Genomic DNA, 20,103 nt, shown 5'->3' with positions numbered 1-20,103 from the left:
ATGGACATAAAATACAACAAACAGTACAGCAAGGCCAGTTGAGGGGTGCAGTATTCAACAAAAAGACATCCAATAAAAGGAAAATAAGGGCATCACATTTCAGCGCTGACGTCTTTGTTTTTAAATCAAATCCATTTGTCCCATTTTCTATCAAACTCGTCTTTTTTTAATCTTAAGGTATAAGTCATTTTTTTCTATCACCCTTATTTCCTGTACTATATCTAACTATTGTTTGTACAGGGTGGGGAAGCAAAATTTACAATGAACATTTAGTTGTTTTTTCTCAGCAGGCACTACGTCAGTTGTTTTGAAACCAAACATATATTGATGTCATAATCATACCTAACACTATTATCCATACCTTTTCACAAACTTTTGCCCATATGAGTAATCAGGAAAGCAAACGTCAAAGAGTGTGTGATTTGCTGAATGCACTCGTCACACCAAAGGAGATTTCAAAAATAGTTGGAGTGTCCATAAAGACTGTTTATAATGGAAAGAAGAGAATGACTATGAGCAAAACTATTACCAGAAAGTCTGGAAGATACTATTAAAGAAGAATGGGAGAAGTTGTCACCCCAATATTTGAGGAACACTTGCGCAAGTTTCAGGAAGCGTGTGAAGGCAGTTATTGAGAAAGGAGGAGGACACAGAGAATAAAAACATTTTCTATTATGTACATTTTCTTGTGGCAAATAAATTATCAAGACTTTCAATAAACTAATTGGTCATACACTGTCTTTCAATCCCTGCCTCAAAATATTGTACATTTTGCTTCCCCACCCTGTATACTCAGTGGCAATGAAAACACAACACTTGAATGTGTTTTATTGTTCCTGAGCTGCATCAGTATGTTTCAGTTTCACCTGTATAAGATAATCCCAGACAATTTCTTAACAACCTGAGACAGGCTGAGCTATTGTCACGCTTGAATGAACTTGTCTGCATTCGTAAGACTTGTTTTTCTCATCGCTCAGAAATGAACTGCTCAGCTTCAGGAACTGTGGTCAGTTAAGGAGTGCTCATGTTCTGTATATAAAGGCAAACTGAAAAGCACCAAAATCATTTACAATAACTCAGCGATGCCCAGACTGACACCTGACCACAGATGCCATGCTATGGGGCTCCTGGAGGCCGGAATCTCTGCTCGGCAGGTGGCGCGCCGTTTTGGATGCAATGTGTCCACCGTAGTCAGGATGCAACAGAGGCATGAAGAAACTGGCCCAGCTGCAGACAGACCTCGTCCTGGACGAGCACGTGTGACCACGCCACAGCAGGACCGCTACACTGAGCTGCAGAACCTCCGGGACCGCTTTGTGACTTTTGGTTTTGGGGGTCCTTGAGTTTCTTTCTTTATACTTATTTTTTGTCAACAAATTTGGATGTGATTTTTTATTTTTACTGTATAGAAATGGCCTATGATTAATTCCAAAGAGCTGATGGAATAAAAATCCTCATTGATTTAAAAAAAATATAAGAATCTTCAAGTGTTGCGTTTTCATTGACACTGAGTATATCTAGGTTGGTCCGTAACAGGCCAGTTTCTTGTTACGGCCTTCCTGCCAGCTGTGAGAAGAATTCTGATAAAGTAATTATCTTCTTTCAGTCCAACTGTACTTATATTTCCCAAATATAAGGTGGAACAATTCCTGTTAACCGTATATCCTCGTACCTCATTTATCAGAGTTTACTTTGTCCCAAAATGGTTCTATTTTGGGGCAACACCAGAAGACATGTGCATGGTTTGCATTTATTTGACCACACTGCCTCCAACATGTTTGTTCTTTTAATAATGTAAGTAACGTTTATTTACTTTTAGTTTGGATAGATAAGGACAGATTTGGACAAAAAGATACTAAAACTTACTGCATTTTACTTTTGTAATAATGTAATAATGTAAGGATAAGATGACAAAAAAAAACAAAAATACAAAGAAAACTTCCATGTAAATATGTTCAAAGTTCAGTTTTACTCAAAGTAACGCAATCTAACATGGCCGCCGTCCTGTGACGTCACAATATGCAAATTAGATGAGTACATTTACTCCCATCATTATTAAAAGAGAAAAATCTCACCCAGAGGTAAAGCTTCTGGAACTCAACTTTCTCTGAAATTGAATGGTCAACAGCATGGACGATACCATATAAATTCTGTATTACGAACAAAAGTAAAATAATACGTCTCAAGATTTTACATAACATATATCCCTCCAACACTATTTTACTTAGACATTTTTCTGACATTGAAGAAATACGTAACTTGTGTAATTCTTATCCTGAAACAACTTTACACTTATTCTTTCTTTGTGTGCATTCTTCTGACTTCTGGTCCTAAATTGAAAACTATCTTATATCTAAATGTAATGAAACTATAGTTATAACATCTCAAAATGTATTTACATATTTTGAACATGACACACATAATTCTGAATTTATTGTTAATTTGATCATTTTATTTGGAAAATTTTACATACACAAAAGTAAATATGCCAAAACATGCCCAAATTTTTAAGTCTTTATAAATGAATTTGAAAAATATATTGATTCACAGGAATTTATCTTTAACAAGAAAAGCACAAACACTCTGACAATTTATATAGAATTCTTTCAAATGGACTGAATTTTTTTTTTTTTTTTTTTTATTAGATATTTATATTTTAAGTTATTATTATTATTTGTCTTTTCTTCTTTGTGTCTGTAAGCATTTGTATTATGTTAATTTATTTGTTTGGATGATTTTTCCTTTTGACATCTTGATGTCTGTTTAAAATGTCTTGATGTTTTGTATTTATTTTTTTTATCATAAAACTATTCTATTGGTCAGTGTTCACGTTGGCTGGATGGTTTTGACATATTTAACCAATTAAAAGTGTTGAAAATGCCCTGTGACTACATCTCCATTCATTTTTTTTAGAATATAGATCATTTTTCCAGTTTCCTGAAAAATGACCGTTTTGGACATAAGAGGTTTCTGCATCTACATTCTTCTGAAATCTGGATATTGAAAGCACCTAAAGGGTTAACATTTTTACAATTATCAGTAAAATCTCATCCAATAAATGAAGTTAAAAATGCCCTTTGTGGCTTTGATGGAACCTCATTAGAGGCGGCAGTCCTGTTACCACTGAACCCAGTTTATTCATTTAACTGATTATTTCTGATCCAATAAATACTGTGGAAAAACAGTTGATGTGGACTTTCTTTACATGATTGTCAAATGTTTACAAGTTGGAAATATTAGTTAATAGTGTCCTGGATCACTAATGAATGGGATCAGCCCAGACCAAAAGTCGCATCGATCCATGAATGACCGACTGTGTTTACGTGCACAAGGTTTTATTTATATATTTTTATTTATCTACAGTATGTGGACAAAAATACTGGGACACATCATGACACCTGTCAGATTCTAACATTCAGAACATGTTTTTAGCATCAAAACCAAAATCCCCCACCTGCAGTTTCTCCTTGTTGGAGGTGCGGATCATGGACGCCACCACATCTGGAAGCGTTTCCCTGGGCAGGCTGTCCAGAAGACGGCGGAACTTGGCCACAACTGGAACAGACATGTCCAACATACCCAACAACTACACACACACACACACACACACACACACACACACACACACACACACACACACACACACACACAGTTACACGTCTCCTCGGATCTAAAATCACATCCATCACATCCTGATGTTTTCATGATCATTGACAGTTTACAGCTGGAATAAGGCTCTGTTCACACTGCACGTCCAAATGCTCAAATCTGGCTTTTTACAGAAACCTTCAATCAGTGGTGTTTATTGTCTCCAGTGAGTAATGTTTGTACAGAAGCATATTGCATTCACACAAAAAAATTTATTTGGCTCTGTTTTTCCGAATGAATGAAATAATTATCTTGTAATTACGAGAAAAAATAAGTAAAAAAAAAAAAAAATATATTCAGCTCTGATTTTCTGAATTAATAAGATACGGTTTTCTGAAAAAATTTAAATTCAGCTCTGTTTTAAAACAGTCAAATTTTTTTTTTTGTGTGAGTGCAAGATGCTTCCGTATGTTTGTTTATTGTTGTTGTAAATTTAGTTTTCTTATTGCTTATTATTATTATTATCATTATTATTATTATTATTACTTACACACCTATATTACTTGTATATCGTTGTTATGACTATTATTACTATTATCACTTTATTATAATTATTAGCGCTGTCAAACGATTAAAAGTTTTAATCAGATAAATCACAGAGTTGCTGTGGATTAATTTAGATTAATCACAATTAAATATCATTTTTAACCTATATTAATGGCGTTTCATTTTGCATGAGTCAGACTCAAGAAAGAAGGGAATACGTATGCACTTAATGTGTTTGTCGTAAACTGGGTGACGCGTTAGCTGAAGTGCTAGCAGAATCTGAACCGACTAATGTATGCGTCGTGTTAATGTGCTTCAGTGAAAAGAAAACTCCTTCCTGCAGAGTGTTTAATACTTTATGTCGGTCGACTGTTCCATTTTGGGTTTTCTTGTCCTCATATTTCTGGATTAACTGCCCATTTGTTTGTGCGTGACGCTAACTCCACTTGGACAAACTGCCCGAAATGTGTCACCAAAGACGTTCAGAGTTATTCTGTGCTGCAGATGGGTTAATTGTGTTAAAATTTGTAATCAGATTAATCATGATGATGGATAAATCCACGTTAACATGTTAATTTTGTCAGCATACAAACACACACATATACAATATATTTATTTATTTTATAGTGCATATTGTAATATTGTAACATAATTACTTATTTATTTTTATCATTATTATTATTATTATTATTATTAATAATAATAATAATAATAATAATAATAATAATAATAATAATAACAATAATAATAATAATAATAATAATAATAATAATAATAATAATTATAACAATAATAATAATAATAATAATAATAATACTTTATTTATTTCTACTAGTATTTTCTAATATGCAACTGCCTGTTTTTCAGTACTGTTATAATAGTTATTGTTATTACTATTTCCTTTCCTTTTGTCTTGTAGCATTTTTTATATGTATACCTTGGATGTTGTGTTGTTTTGTGTTGTGTTACCAAAACTTCCTGTGTTGGATTATACATAATCATGTTGTGAGCATTTACTATCCAGTCTGATCTTATCTTTTGGTTGGTTTGATCTCCTAAGCCAGAGGTGTCAGACATACGGTCCGGGGGCCAAATCCGACCCTCCAAAGGGTCCAGTCCAGCCCATGGGATGAATTTGTGAAATGCAAAAATTACATTAAGATATTAACACTCATTTTAGTTCAGGTTCCACATTCAGACCAATTCAATCTCAAATGGGTTGGACCAGTAAAATACAATCATAATAACCTATAAATAATGACAACTCCACATTTTTCTCTTTGTAAATGTAAACATTTTCATGTAATTTTACTGTATTTACATTATAACAAACTATCATTTCTCAAAACACAAGAATAACCTGAAGAAATATGAACAGGTTCAATAGAGCAGTATTCATGTCAGGGATAAATGAACATAAGTTTGTTTATTTTTCGACCAGTACTGCAGGCTCCGTCTGTCAGAACTGGGCACATGGGTCATTTCCAAGACAGATCACCCTTTTAAAGTATCATTTACTACCATAACAGACTCCTACGTCTCCACACTGTTAGTATTCTGGAGCAGAGGACAAGAAAAGACTGTAGCAGAGTTTGGATTTCCAGAAATGAATCACAGGTGTTTCGAGCAGCACTAAAGGCAGGAGCAGGACTTTCCTGACAACAGATACTTTTCCACAGATCCAGGTCAAAGGTCAGATGGTGATCCCACCTTTTTTCCCACTCTTGACTGATTTCCACAGCCAAAGGAGGAACAGAAGTAAGACAGGTTATGTTTGTTTACTGTACATGGGTCATGGTCATTTTTAACCCCCCCCCCAGGGGCACAGGGGTTGCACATGTAATACATCATCAAAACGTCACCCCTTGGTTGTGGAACCAGAGCTGTTCCTTTTCCATAGCATTCCTGAATCCTGCTTCCACCTTTATCAGCTCTGTTTCTACCTCCAGAGGAGTTACAGAGGTAGGACCAAATGATCCACCATTTCATTTACACAGATGACGTTCAGGAATAAAGGGGAAATATTCCCGTAACAGTAGTGATGTGGTAAAGGGGCGATAGTGTCGAAAGGAGCTTGTTTTGATAGAACGCTTTTACAAAGAGAAGCTAATCTTGGTAAGACTAGAAGCACTCGGAGAGCACAGACCTCCGCCAAGGCAGATCAGTGCCCCGGATTTGGATGAAAATTTCAGGAAATGTTGATACTGGCACAAGGAACAAATGATTCAATTTTGGTGGTGATCGGGGGTGGGGGGGCACCACTGATCTGCCTTGGCGGAGGTCTGCGCTCTACGAGTACTTTTCTAGAAAAGACAGCGCAGACCTCCGCCAAGGCAGATCAGTGGTGCCCCCCCCCCCCCCCCCCCGATCACCACCAAAATTTAATCATTCGCTCCTTGTGCCAGTATCAACATTTCCTGAAATTTTCAACCAAATCTGTCCATAACTTTTTGTGTTATCTTGCACAAAAAACAGACAGACAGACAAACCAACGCCGACAAAAACATAACCTCCTTGGTGGAGGTAAAAATGACTAAATCTTCCTGAAAGATGATGTCACATAAAAAGTCTTTGATTCCAGGGTGCGACTTGTTTTCACATCACTACTTTTGCTCATTGAATTTCATCCCAGGGGATGGGGGGGTGGGCAAGACAACCAACCAATGTAAATACCATCAGGTTGTGACAGTTTTCTTCCACCTATATCCTACATTACTGACACTAACGTTCACCTGAACCGAACTGTTGCAATCTCAGAATTCGTGAACATCCCCATGCACTGGGGTGCCGTAAAGGGGGGGTTAACGTGAGTGTCCAGTGGATACAGGTTAGAAGGTGTGAAAATTTCACGTAAGATCTGTTGTATAATAGAGGAATGGAACCAGGAGTTGGACATTTAAAGTATGTAAAGTTTCACTTTCGTTTCATGCCAGCGTTAGTTATGTTAGTTATGGACCACACCCCCACATATTTAACTGCCTCCACCCCCACCCCCTGCTCCGACAAAAAAAAAAAAAAGAAAAAAAAAAACATCCTCCCTTCTTTTTTTTGACAAATTGCACCCTGCATATACTTATACAGATACAGAGAACTTTGTTATTCCCCAAGGGAGCAATTCAGTTCAAGCAGTTCCTGAACATAGAACACACCAACAACAACAAGCAGAAGCTTCTGGTCCTCTGATTTATGAGAAAATCACTTATTTTTAGTGCTTTTTGAAAATACACTGCAAAAATTTAAATCTTCCCAAATGTATTTTTCTCATTTCTAGTCCAAATATCTCATCATACTTAAAATAAGATACAGTCACCTAAAGAGGAACTTTTCAGTGAGATATAAGAACTGATTTTTAGACGATAGATCTGGAAAATCTGATTTCAAGAAATCTTACCAAGATAATTTTCATTTGTTACACTGGCAGAATGGAATTAATAGATGAATTAAGATTGTCTATCTATCTATCTATCTATCTATCTATCTATCTATCTATCTATCTATCTATCTATCTATTTTGAGTTTTATACATACGTACAGTACTGTGTAAAAGCAGTGAAAATTTAATGTAAGATCTGTTGTATAATAGAGGAATAGAACCTGGGAGTTGGAATTTGAAAGCATGTAAAGCTTCACTTTCATTTCACCCCAGCGTTAGTTATGGACTGCACCCCCACGTATATAACCGCTTCCTGTATACATTCGGTGTTCTGTAAAGTTCTATCTAATCTAATCTAATCTCGAGGAGTAGATACATAATAAAAATCAGAAACGCAAACCTGTAGCGCAGCCTGATAAAACTTCTGAGAAAGTTCCCCTAGTTCTCCATCTTCTGTGGTGACACTGTCTGATGCTGGTGATGTGTACTGCTCCAGTTTATCCAACTGCTCCACCTGCACATTTTACAGACCCAAAGATGCATTAGATGTATTATTGTTATTGCATTCAGTCTTAAAGTATATACACATTAGTTCAATGACACGGTGCTGATGTGAAACACGCATGTGCTGTACCTCTGCGAGTACGAAGGGTCGTTCCTTCAACAGACTCGTCACACTGAAGCGACACAGTCCAGTGATGAGGAGGGTGTAGTGTGGCTTTGGCCAGTTACTGCCCACCACCTGCACTGCGATGCCCGCTGTACCAACCCTGAACAAAAGAAAAGGCAGACACACTTACAGGAGCGTTTTAGATGAGTGTAATGACACCGTGAACTTTCTGAGGTTCATCGAAAAACTGGATCTTTACAGAACAAATAATTAAACGATTAAACCTTTAAAACCTGAGAAGTGATTCCAGGTAAAGGTGCTGCTGTGAATCTGCATCTGTTTCAGGTTCATTAAAGCTGCTATGAGTATGTGTTTGTGTTCCTTTTCTTCAGTGGTTTTGTTTTACTGTGTGTTTTTGGGTCAAAACAGGTGGAATAACGGACAAAGACAAAGAGAGGAATTGAAGTTTGACAGGTTTGGACTAAATAAGGCATTCAGAATGTACATCAGTAAGAGATTTAGGATGTTGAACATGAACTGTGAACTGGAACACAATGGACAACAACAAGGATTTGAATTTGGTCTCAGTAGTTTTAGTTTTGGGCTCTTCTTTTCTAAATCAGTCCAGCTGATTTTTGACACCTGGTTGAACTCCAAAAAGCAGTTACACTTTCAAAAAAAAAACAAACAAACACAATAAGCAACAAAATGAGCAAAAACAGCCAAAGTGATCAATGACATGAACACAAATTAACAATAAACCAACAAAATAAGTAACATGAACAAAAACAAATAAAATACTTACAAAATAATAAATGACATGAAAAAATATGCAAAAAAAGACTAAAAGGAAGTAAAAAAGGAAGAAAGAAAGAAAGAAAGAAAGAAAGAAAGAAAGAAAGAAAGAAAGAAAGAAAGAAAGAAAGAAAGAAAGAAAACCAAAAGCAACAAATATTTGAATTTGGGCCCAGTAGTTTTAGTTCTGGGCTGTTTTTTCTAAATCAGTCTAGCTACTTTTTGACACCTGGTTGAACTCCAAAAAGCAGTTACACTTTCAAAAAAAATTATAAAATAAGCAACAAAATGAGCAAAAACAGCCAAAGTGATCAATGAAATGAACACAAATTAATAATAAACCAACAAAATAAGTAACATGAACAAAATAAGCCACAAACTGAACAGAACTGAAGAAAATATAAAAAATAAAAGACAAAATGTAAGAAAATAAACAAAATAAGCAACTAAATGAACAAAAACAAATAAAATATTTACAAAATAATAAATAACATGAAAAAATATGCAAAAAAAAAAAGACTAAAATGAAGTAAGAAAAAAAAGAAATAAAAACAAAAGCAACAAATATTTGAATCTGGTCTCAGTAGTTTTAGTTTTGGGCTCTTCTTTTCTAAATCAGTTCAGCTGATTTTTGACACCTGGTTGAACTCCAAAAAGCAGTTACACAGACAAAACTCAGTAAAAACACAGCAAAAATAAATAAAGGAAAACCATGACAACACTGCAAACAACAGTAAAAACAAACAAACAAACAAAAACACCAAAAAGAAAATGGTGTAAAAAAAAATAATAATAATAATTTTTAAAAAAAGCCCAAACCTTCTATTTTTACAGTGAGTCGATCTCACTCACTGCTGTGTTTAGCCTCCATTCTACAGGAGGCAGGGGATGTACTGAGCATGCTCAGATGTCTATGGACAGAACAAGGTCTATTCAATCAGCACATTTTCCTATTGAGGAAAACGGCTGAATTTTTATGAATATTTGAAATAAATCATACATTCACAACGTTCAGACATGTCAGGGATTAAAGGGTTAATAAAGATAATAATAATTTGTTGGAGCCCTAAATGACACTGACTCAGTTTCAGTAAATGAAGCTGGTAAACAGTCGAATGGGCTGTTTTCTACATGTTAACAGGACTGGTCTGCATGGATCTGTCCAAGGTTAAAGTCCACCTCTGAACTTGGCTGGTGTTTTCGAATGCAGGGCAAAAGTCTGGACTTTTCCAGAAACACAGCAAATACAGTATGAGATGTTTATCTGACGCTAGAGGCACAGTTAACCCTAGTGCTTCCCTTTAATTTAACACCCTCTGGACCCTCGAGACAAAAAGGCTCATGTAAAAAAAAACTGCCATAAAATCATCATATATCAATATTTATTCTGCATTAATTTGTCAAACCAGTTCAGCTCAGCACAAAACTAACAAATGTTCAGTAATGCTCAGGATTTTAACCATTTAAATTCTGGTATGAATATATGGTGTCATTGTTATTTATGGAAAAAAAAAATAGATTATATTTTTACATAATGAATAGTTGGGGCAGGGGCATTGCTGGTGATTAGTCTTGAAAATTAAAAAAAAAAAAAAAAAAGTGCATCTTCTGAGGACCCAGGAGTCAAAAAAGTACATGTAAAAAAACTTCTACAAAATCATCATATAGTAATATTTTCTATGTTTTCTGCAGAAATCTCACAAATCACTTCAGTTCTGCTCAAAAGTACCAAAAAGAGAAAAATATTCATGCATGATGATTTAATAGCAGCAGTTTAACTGGTTTTTGTGGCCTGAGGGTCCTCAGAGGGTGCAAAAGACAAAGATATAATGATCACAAAATCAAAAAATAAAAATGACCAAATTGCACACAAATGGCCTGAGCGTTCACTAAGGGTTACGTAAAACTGTAATTTGACATTGAGACAAGAACAACTGTTTTTTGTGACTCTGACACTGAGTCTTTAGAACACCTGGTTTTTAACTGCACTTAGACCAGAGTGTTTAGGGAAGCATTTCAAGACTGGATATCTGAAAAGGACACTCCATCACCAAAGCTGGAATACAAAGACATGAAGTATCGAGTTATAATACAAAACAAAAAATGGGAAATTATGTATAACACCTTAATTAAGATTGTCAAACAGTTTAACCACAGATGCAGATTCATGAAGAGCCACCCACTGTTCTGAATTTATATCAACAAGATAACGAACGGGAAAAAACAAAAAAACAAAAACAAAACACTGAAATGTGTCAAAAACAAACAAGCTTTGACTGTTTATGACAATATAAATGTACTGATTCCTGATTAGACCGCTGACTTTTATTTTAGTTACTTATTTTATTTTGCTTTTTGATATTGTTCTATACAAATATCAGGCCAGCCGAGAGACATAGTCTCTCCAACGTGTTCTAGGTCTTCCCAAGGTCTCCTCCCGGTGGGACATGCCCGGAACACCTCCCCAGGGAGGCGTCCAGGAGGCATCCGAAACAGATGCCCGAGCCCCCTCAGCTGGCCCCTCTGGATGTGGAGGAGCAGCGGCTCTACTCTGAGCTCCTCCCTGGTGACTGAGCTCCTAACCCTATCCCTAAGGGTGCGCCCAGCCACCCTGCGGAGGAAACTCATTTCGACCGCTTGTATCCGGGATCTTGTCCTTTCGGTCATGACCCAAAGCTCATGACCATAGGTGAGGGTAGGAACGTAGACTGACCGGTAAATCAAGAGCTTCTCCTCTCGGCTCAGCTCCTTCTTCACCACAACAGACCAATAAAGCGACTGCATCACTGCAGACGCTGCACCGATCCGTCTGTCAATCTCACGCTCCATCTTTCCCTCACTCATGAACCAGACCCCAAGATACTTAAACTCCTCCACTTGGGGCAAAGACTCTCCACCGACCCGGAGAGGGCAGACCACCTTTTCCCGGTCCAGAACCATGGCCTCGGATTTGGAGGTGCTGATCCTCATCCCGCTCGCTTCACACTCGACTGCAAACCGCCCCAGGGCACGCTGGAGGTCCAGGTTCGATGAGGCCAACAGGACAACGTCATCTGCAAAAAGCAGAGACGAAATCCTGTGGTCCCCAAACCGGACCCCCTCCGGCCCCTGGCTGCGCCTAGAAATTCTGTCCATAAAAATTATGACCCATGCAGATGGTCACACACAAGTGGCATTTTATGTAGCTGGATTGCCACTATAAATATAATTTTTGCGTTTCTCAAATTCATCCTACGGGCCGGATTGGACCCTGTGGTGGGCCGGTTTTGGCCCCCGGGCCATTTGTTTGACACCTGTGCTCTAAATGCTCAGTCTGGAAAATAGTATTTTTAAATAGTATTAATAATAGTATTCTTTGTTTATATTTTTGCTGTACTTAGTCTATTATTGTTTTGTTTTCTATTGTCTTCCTTTATGCTAATGTTGTCATGAGGTGAAATTAACATTATAAGCCCCATGGGGTTTTCTGATCTCACCTGCACAATCGGTTTCTGTGCTTGTCCTAATGTTTGATTTGTCGTTGTATGTAAATAAATTGTTGTATGTAAATAAATTAATTAATTTTAAAAAATTATAAATATTTCTCTATGGAAATCTTTTGAATGTAACGCCAGATTTTGATTAATAAGGTTGGAGGGGGAAAAAAAGTAAAACTGTATTTACATGGAGTACATCTGAAGGAGCAGATTCGAGGAAAATCAGGAAAAATAAAAACGTATTATCTACGGTTATGTGGTATATTTTTTGTGAGTGGCAGAGCTATTGACTTCTACCTTGACATGAAAATAATTTTATTTCGTGGCTCCTTAAAGATCCAGAGGTTTGAGGTTTTGCCCACTTGGCAAATGTCACCTCAGACCCCCAGGGCAAAACAACAACACCAGAAGTCCATCAGCCACAACCGAGCTAAAAACAGCAGCTCCACACAAACTGGACTTTACTTGTGCAGGGTGGGGAGGTCATCTGCTTCGTGCTCCGGGTCTCTGGTGTTTGGAATCAGTCCTATGATGGTGCTCTTCAGAGAAGTGCCCCTCAGCAGGCGGTTCTTCACCAGGTGCATGTTCCGAGGAGAGTCCACGCTGAACCGGACCGTGGAGCCCGGCAGGAGCACCCCTTCATGGGTCAGGAGCAGCGGGAGACGGCTGGGTATCTGAATAGCTCCGCCAGAAGACATTACTGATAGTTTTCTGCAGAAAGGTCAATGTTTGGGTTCAAGTTCCACAAACAACAACTTCACTGTCACCGTAAAGAACGACGTAACGCGCACTTCCGGGTTTAGGTTTTCATAATAAAAGCATAAATCACGTCTTGAGGAATTTGTTGTATTTTCAATATATTTATAAAACAAACTTACTGTAAAATAAACACACAAAACTACATTACTTTAACTTGTTTTCTTTGAGTAGCGTTATTTGGCTTGAGGGGCCACATTTTGACCCCTTTTCTTACAGAAAAAACGGTTCTTTCCTTATGGTTTGCACTTCCGGTAAAACTACAGCAAGCCGTAAAGGACAAATGACATGCTGACGCTAAATGCAATTAAGGTAAGAGAACATTATTTGGATCCCGAAATGGTCCTCTAAGAGACCTCTGAAGTCTCTTGAGACGAAACATTCTACTACTATTATTATTATTATTATTATTATTATTATTATTATTATTATTATTATTATTATTATTATTATTATTATTACTATTATTATTAAAAACAACAAGACAATATCAATAAAGTATTGAACAAAAATACAGTATTGATACATGGAAGTAAATCTAAATTTCTGGATAAGCTGTTGAGCAAACACAATTCATATGAACTAATCTCCACTGTAAATACACCCACAAACCAGAAAACAAGTGGTTTTGCAAAGTGATTACTCTGACCTTTCTGAGAGCCGTCTAGAAACTAGACCTGTTCTGAAGATACTATAACTAAAACACTGCTTTATTAAATGATTTACTATATGAACAATAACAGTAGCTGTATTTCATCCAAACTCTTTTTCCTGAATGTCCAGGACTTTTTATTAGTTTATCACACAAACACACGGAGGAGGAAGAACTATAAAAATATTCTCTGTATCTTAAACATCATGATAAATCCAGTGCCATGTTCAGAACCACTAACTAGTAAATCTAAATTCTCTATGCTCATGTTGTAGGAATTTAGGATTTATGTTTTCTTCAGATCATGCCTTGTTCTTATGGTCTTTTTAAACAACCCATTTTTGAAACAACCCAACCTGAAACCCAACTGTCTGTGACCAACTGGTCACAGACATCGGATTATATGGATGTTCTCCTCCTTCAGACGGCTCTGTTTACATTTTTAAGTGAGAGGCTTTGTAAGAGCAGAGTATGCACATCCCTGCAATTGATATTTCTAGAGGAGATCATAAGGATTTGTCATGCATGTAGGATGGAAAAGGCACCTGGACCTTATTAGGACCAAAATTATTTTGATTTTAACTTATTGCTCCTGTACAAAGGTAAATATGTTTTCATCTTTATCATATTTTTTTTTATCTTATAAATCTTTATCTGATTTAAATTTGAATTAAACATGTTGTTAAAGTGAAGTGTTTTTTGTTCACTTACCAACATATTCCTGAACTTATACCCATTACAAAGGCATTGTCAGAGTTGCTGCTGTTTCATTTACTCAAATTCCATGGAAAAAGTGGGCCAGTTTGGACATGAAGCTCCCGGGCTTAAAAAGGGGCACACTCTGGCCCTGATGGTGTGTATTATTGTACAATGTTTCCTAGAGTTAGAGCAGATGTAAATAAATTGTCTTGTGTCCCTATAATTGCGTGCATTAAATTATATTTCAAATTATGTCTGCACACTTACATTTGTGTGTAATCTTTAACCTAAAATCTAAATAGAAATAACATGAGTGTCACTTGACTAAATGATCTGTTTTATCACCAGAAATTAAACAAAAAAAATCTAACTATTGCATTTCTATAGCGCTTTTCTTTTTCTTTTCTTTTTTTTAATTCTCTTTTTATTGAAAGAAAATTTTTCTTTTCATACATTGAAAAAACAAACAAAAACACAAACTATGTACATCCAGAGAGTGGTTGTAAAAAAACAAAACAAAAACATTTACAGCAGCTCATTATGGTCCTGTCATACAAGATTTCAAAGTAAAGAATCAATGCAAAAATAAAGATAAACAAAAAACACAAAAACATATTTCCTTCAGATGATTTTGGGTCCATATTCATGCCTTCATCTCAGCAAAATCAGATCTCAAAGGCTTCACATATCTCACCCATCCCTCCCAGTGTCGCACAAAAACATCCATCTTCAAATTTACAGTAAAGGTTATTCTTTCCATCCTATAAATTCCCATGGTTATGTCTATCCAATTATTTATTGTCGGTTCTTCTTGTGTCATCCATCATTTAGTTATTGCTTTTCTTCCTGCAGCTAGTAATATACCAAAAAGGTATCTGTTTATTTTCTTGACCTCTGGAGAAATGCATCCCAAATACATTGTTTTGAAATCAAAAGGTAAATAGATATTAAGAATGATTTCTATGGCTTTATGTATTTCTTTCCAATAATGGTTAAGTTTTGGGCATTCCCAGAATATGTGAAAATGATGTGCAATGTGGCAGCTACAATTCCTCCAGCACTGCGAATTCCCATTTGTGTAGTGTGACTTATGGCTAGGGGTAATAAAAAAACGGGTTACGTTTTTCCAACAGAATTTTTTCCATAAATGAGACTTTGTACTTTTCCATTGAAATTGGCAGATGTTTTGCCATTTTTCATCCGTTATTGTTAGACCTCCCTCTTTCTCCCATTTATCTTTTATGTATCTTGTTGAATGATTGTTAAAGTTATGGAGACTTTTGTACAGTTGTGATAGGATGTTTCTTTTCTCTATAGCGCTTTTCATGGCACTTTACATTAGTGATCCATTATAAGTCTGTTATTGTTATTAATGTTTTGACTAATGAATGGACACACACTTGTTGCTAAAATTTCCTTTTTATTTCTTTCATAAAAGTATTGTCACATAGCATTATACACTTTTAAAAAATAAATACATTCAATATCTTGTGTATAAAAATCTGTTACCAAAATCTATCTTCAGGCCTCAGACAACAACCGCCCGTGTGTTTGATGATATCTCTATGTTGTTGCCAGAAAGCATCAGGAAATATCACTTAATATTTGCCGAAGGGATCTTTGAATATACCTTAAAATGCTTTTATGGTTACAAAAAGATCACCATACAGTTACATATGATTGATAAAGTATAATAAAACTGCATTTATAGCAAAACACCAACAATGATTATTCATCTGTTACGGAGCCGTTGTTTATCAGGACAGACTTTACGCCCTTTAAAACTGGGATGACTTTCAGAGTTACTGTTATTCTCTCCACAGACTCAGGCTCGACCGTTGGCTGTAATCAGTGAACATCATTCTCCCTGCCGAAAGAGTTACACCGTTAGACATGCGAGGCTTAAACGTACATCATAAGTGAAGTGTGGAGTGAATGCATGAACTGAGACTGGAGCACTCACACACACATAATGAGCTTTCACAGATACTTTGTGCATTCATCGAAGACCTGGAGAACTGAGAAACATCCCAATAAAAACACCAAACCTCCCACTGGTGGTCGACGCTAAATGATCCTATGCTAGATGATTTGTTTTTTTGTTAATTTCATGCCCTGTTCTTAACCTCATTTAATGCATCAATAATAAACCACCGCAGTTATTATTATTATTATGCAGTGCATTTTTGAAACCATGACTGGAACCAAGTGCATTAGAAACACATAAACCCCTAAACTCAAAAGAAATATAAGGGTAAAAGAACTTTACACCTGAAACTTACTAACCAGCAAGTCAAGGCTTTGCAGGAATCAAACCAGTTGTACAAAGGGTGGAAGTTAACACCAGTATGCACAAAATAGGACCAAAGAGCTTCGTATAGATAAGTACAGTGTATAATGTATGGACCAAGTAGTCTTCACTCCCATTTCAAACCCAACTGTCTGTGACCAACCGGCTGCAGCGGGTAAAGGCTGGAGGATAATCAGATTAAACGCATGTTCTCCTCCTTCACACAGCTCTGTTTACATTTTTAAGTGAGAGGCTTTGTAAGAACAGGTCATGCACATCCCTGCAACTGATATTTGTAGAAGAGATCATAACGATTTTCCACGCATGTAGGTTGGAAACTTGACAATGGCACCTGGATGTTATTAGGATCAAGTATCAAATGTTGTAAAGATAAAACATTTCATTGCCCAACTTAGCCTCTTGAAACCCAGAAATGCATTTTTGTCCTCTGAAGGGACAAAAGTTTCACATCTTTACTTAAAAAAATACTGTCCACTGCAAAGGACATTCATTCATTCATTATCTGAACCCGCTTTATCCTCACTAGGGTCACGGGGGTCTTTTGGAGTCTATCCCAGCTACATAGCGGCGAAGGCGGGGTACACCCTGGACAAGTCGCCAGTTCATTACAGGGCTGAACATATAGAGACAAACAATCACTGTCACATTCACACCTATGGGCAATTTAGATTAACCAATTAACCTATCAGTGCATGTGTTTGGATGGTGGGAGGAGCCAGAGTACCTGTAGAGAACCCACACAGACACGAGGAGAACATGCAAACTCCACACAGAAAGGTCCCACCCCCATCAACTGGTGTTGGAATCGAACCCAGGACCTTCTGTCTGTGAGGCACAAGTGCTAACCACTGCACCACCGTGTCGCCCTGCAAAGGACATTCCATTAAAAAAAAAAAAAAAAAGAGGACCAAGGCTCCTGTAATCCAACAGCATATTTAAGGACATTAATTGACATTCATTTAACCTTTCAAAGTCAATCAAGGTCAAAGGTCATGGCACCAAATGAAAGCCCATACTGTATAAAACTTCCTATCTATTGCTAATAGTAATTATATCAATATTTTCAACTGTTTTCAAGTTACAGCACTTTGAAATGTGTCCCATTAGAAACCAAAAGGGATTTTTAAAATTTGAAAAATTCATAAAAATTTTTTTTTTTTAATCTGTATTTCCCAATTGTTTGAACAAACTTGGCAGACCTTAGACCAAAGATGTTCCACAACAAATATAAAGTCATTCTGACAGTTTCAGAGAAGAATATTTTTGAAAAATTGTTTACAGACGGATGGACGATGGATGGACGATGGATGGACGATGGATGGACGGATGACAACAGATCCATTTATAGTCCATTGGACCCTTCAGGCTGTTGGACTGAAAATGTATCTGTTGCATTATACTGTTTTCAATCACAATTATATCATGTAAAAAAAGCCAAAACCTTTACTTTTCTGGGTCTCAGGAGGTTAAACCATTCAGCTGTCGTCACAGGTGGGTGTGTCTATGCATACCAAACACAAGTAATATTTAATTTCTCTTTAATTTCATTTATGTTGCAATAAGTAACACTGAATATAATAACTGTAAAGGTTCTGTTTGAATGCATTCTTGTAGGTTTATGTGCAGACACTGGAATGCACCATATTGTCTAATGTTTTTTCTAAATGTATATTGTACAGTTTTATGAATGTGATTTCTATTGTATTAATGCTGATGTTTCCTGTTTTTAGGGGGACTCGAACATCTGTCCAGGGACAACAGATGAAAAATAATTAATAGTTAAAATAACTCTAGTACATTTACAGTAGTCGCTTTTCCATTGACCCTCAAATTGCGCACATATAACTTGCGCATAAAAATTTACCAAATGGAAAAACGAAAATGTCTCCAAAAGTCTCATTTTTCGATTAAAAGTTTTTGCGTTGGCAAGAGGTGTTTTTTTGGGCGTAGCCCAAATGGTATGGTACAAATGGTAAACTGCAATGGAAAGACCTTTTTTCGCAACTAGAGTCAGGTGAATTACAAAAACGGATGTTGACGTACGTTACAACAAGTGAAGAAGAAGACGAAACATGTGTGGTATGTGTGGACACACCAGGAAACCACATCATTTTTAAATTTAGTAGGAGATAGAGGGGTAATATATAATAATAATGAATATATCTGTAAATCAACACCACATTTACGTTCGTCGCTATGTTTATGTAATGACTTCTCGTATCATCTCATGATAATAAATAAACAAATCATCACATTTGTGATTTAATGGAAAAAAACAGCATCACGCAGTTCTGTTTTTTCGACATTTAGTAAATATCGGTAAAGTTTTGCGCAGATGTCCAATGGAAAAGCGACTAGTGATGTTGATGAATGTACATTGTCCCTGTCCAATTAAAAAAAAAAAAAAAGTTAAAAGGCCAAAAAAAGACCCAACTGGCAACATTAAAAATGCAAACCCCTGGGATACTGTTAGGCCTCACTTCATAGGCTTTGATTGGGAGGCAGCGACATTATTGCAGGGCTCTCAAACTCCTTTTTTTTCAGGTTCCACATTCTGTCTGATTTGATCTGCAGTGGGCCGGACCAGTAAAATAATAGCATAATAACCTGTAAAGAATGACAACTCCAAATTTTTGTCTTTGTTTAAGTGCAAAAAACCCTCATTAAATTATGAAAATACTTATTTTTATAAACCATCCAAACAAAAAAAATTTAAATAACCTGAAAAAAACTGAAATTTCTTCAGAAAAATAAGTGCAATCTTAACAATATTCTGCCTCAATTTATCATTCACACATGTGCATTATGGATCAGATCTACAAAGACACTAAACACAGAAAATTGTTAAAATTGTGCTTAATTTTCTTTAGACATTTCAGGTTGTTCATATTTGTTCAGATCATTTACAATTTATTGTTACAGGATAGTTTGGAAAAGCAAATATTTCCATAATTTCATGTTATTTCTTGGACTAAAATAAAGGGAAAAAATTGAAGTTGTTAATTCTAGATTTTTTTGCTTAATTCAAGATTTTTTGCTAAATTTGAGATTTTTTTTGGCTTAATTGAAGATTTTTTTTTTTTTTACTTAATTGAAGATTTTTTTTTTGGCTTAATTCAAAAATGTTTTTACTTAATGGAAGTTTGTTTGGTTTTTTTTGGCTTAATTCAATATTTTTTTTTACTTAATTGAAGATTTTTTGGCTTAATTCAAGATTTTTTTTACTTAATTGAAGATTTAGTTTTTTGCTTAATTCAATTTTTTTTTCTTAATTGAAGATTTTTTTGGGCTTAATTC

At 36.0% G+C, this 20,103-nt stretch overlaps 1 protein-coding gene across 1 annotated transcript in view; it reads right to left on the bottom strand.

Moving 5' to 3' along the window:
- Positions 1–13,169, bottom strand: part of lonp2 (lon peptidase 2, peroxisomal) — a 56,828-nt gene extending 43,659 nt beyond the window's left edge. Inside the window, exons 1-4 of the mRNA XM_030137439.1 lie at positions 12,854–13,169; positions 8,142–8,277; positions 7,908–8,021; positions 3,455–3,586 (exon numbers count right to left, since the gene is read on the bottom strand). Coding sequence (XP_029993299.1) covers positions 3,455–3,586; positions 7,908–8,021; positions 8,142–8,277; positions 12,854–13,086 — 615 coding nt within the window. The 5' untranslated portion in view covers positions 13,087–13,169. The remainder of the gene's footprint in view (positions 1–3,454; positions 3,587–7,907; positions 8,022–8,141; positions 8,278–12,853) is intronic.
- Positions 13,170–20,103: the final 6,934 nt, after the last annotated feature.

Source organism: Sphaeramia orbicularis, chromosome 6, assembly GCF_902148855.1.
Source record: "Sphaeramia orbicularis chromosome 6, fSphaOr1.1, whole genome shotgun sequence".
In the NCBI taxonomy this organism is placed as follows: Eukaryota; Metazoa; Chordata; class Actinopteri; order Kurtiformes; family Apogonidae; genus Sphaeramia; species Sphaeramia orbicularis.
The sequence above is the reverse complement of the archived record's forward strand: the minus strand, read 5'-3'. Positions and strand labels throughout refer to the sequence as shown.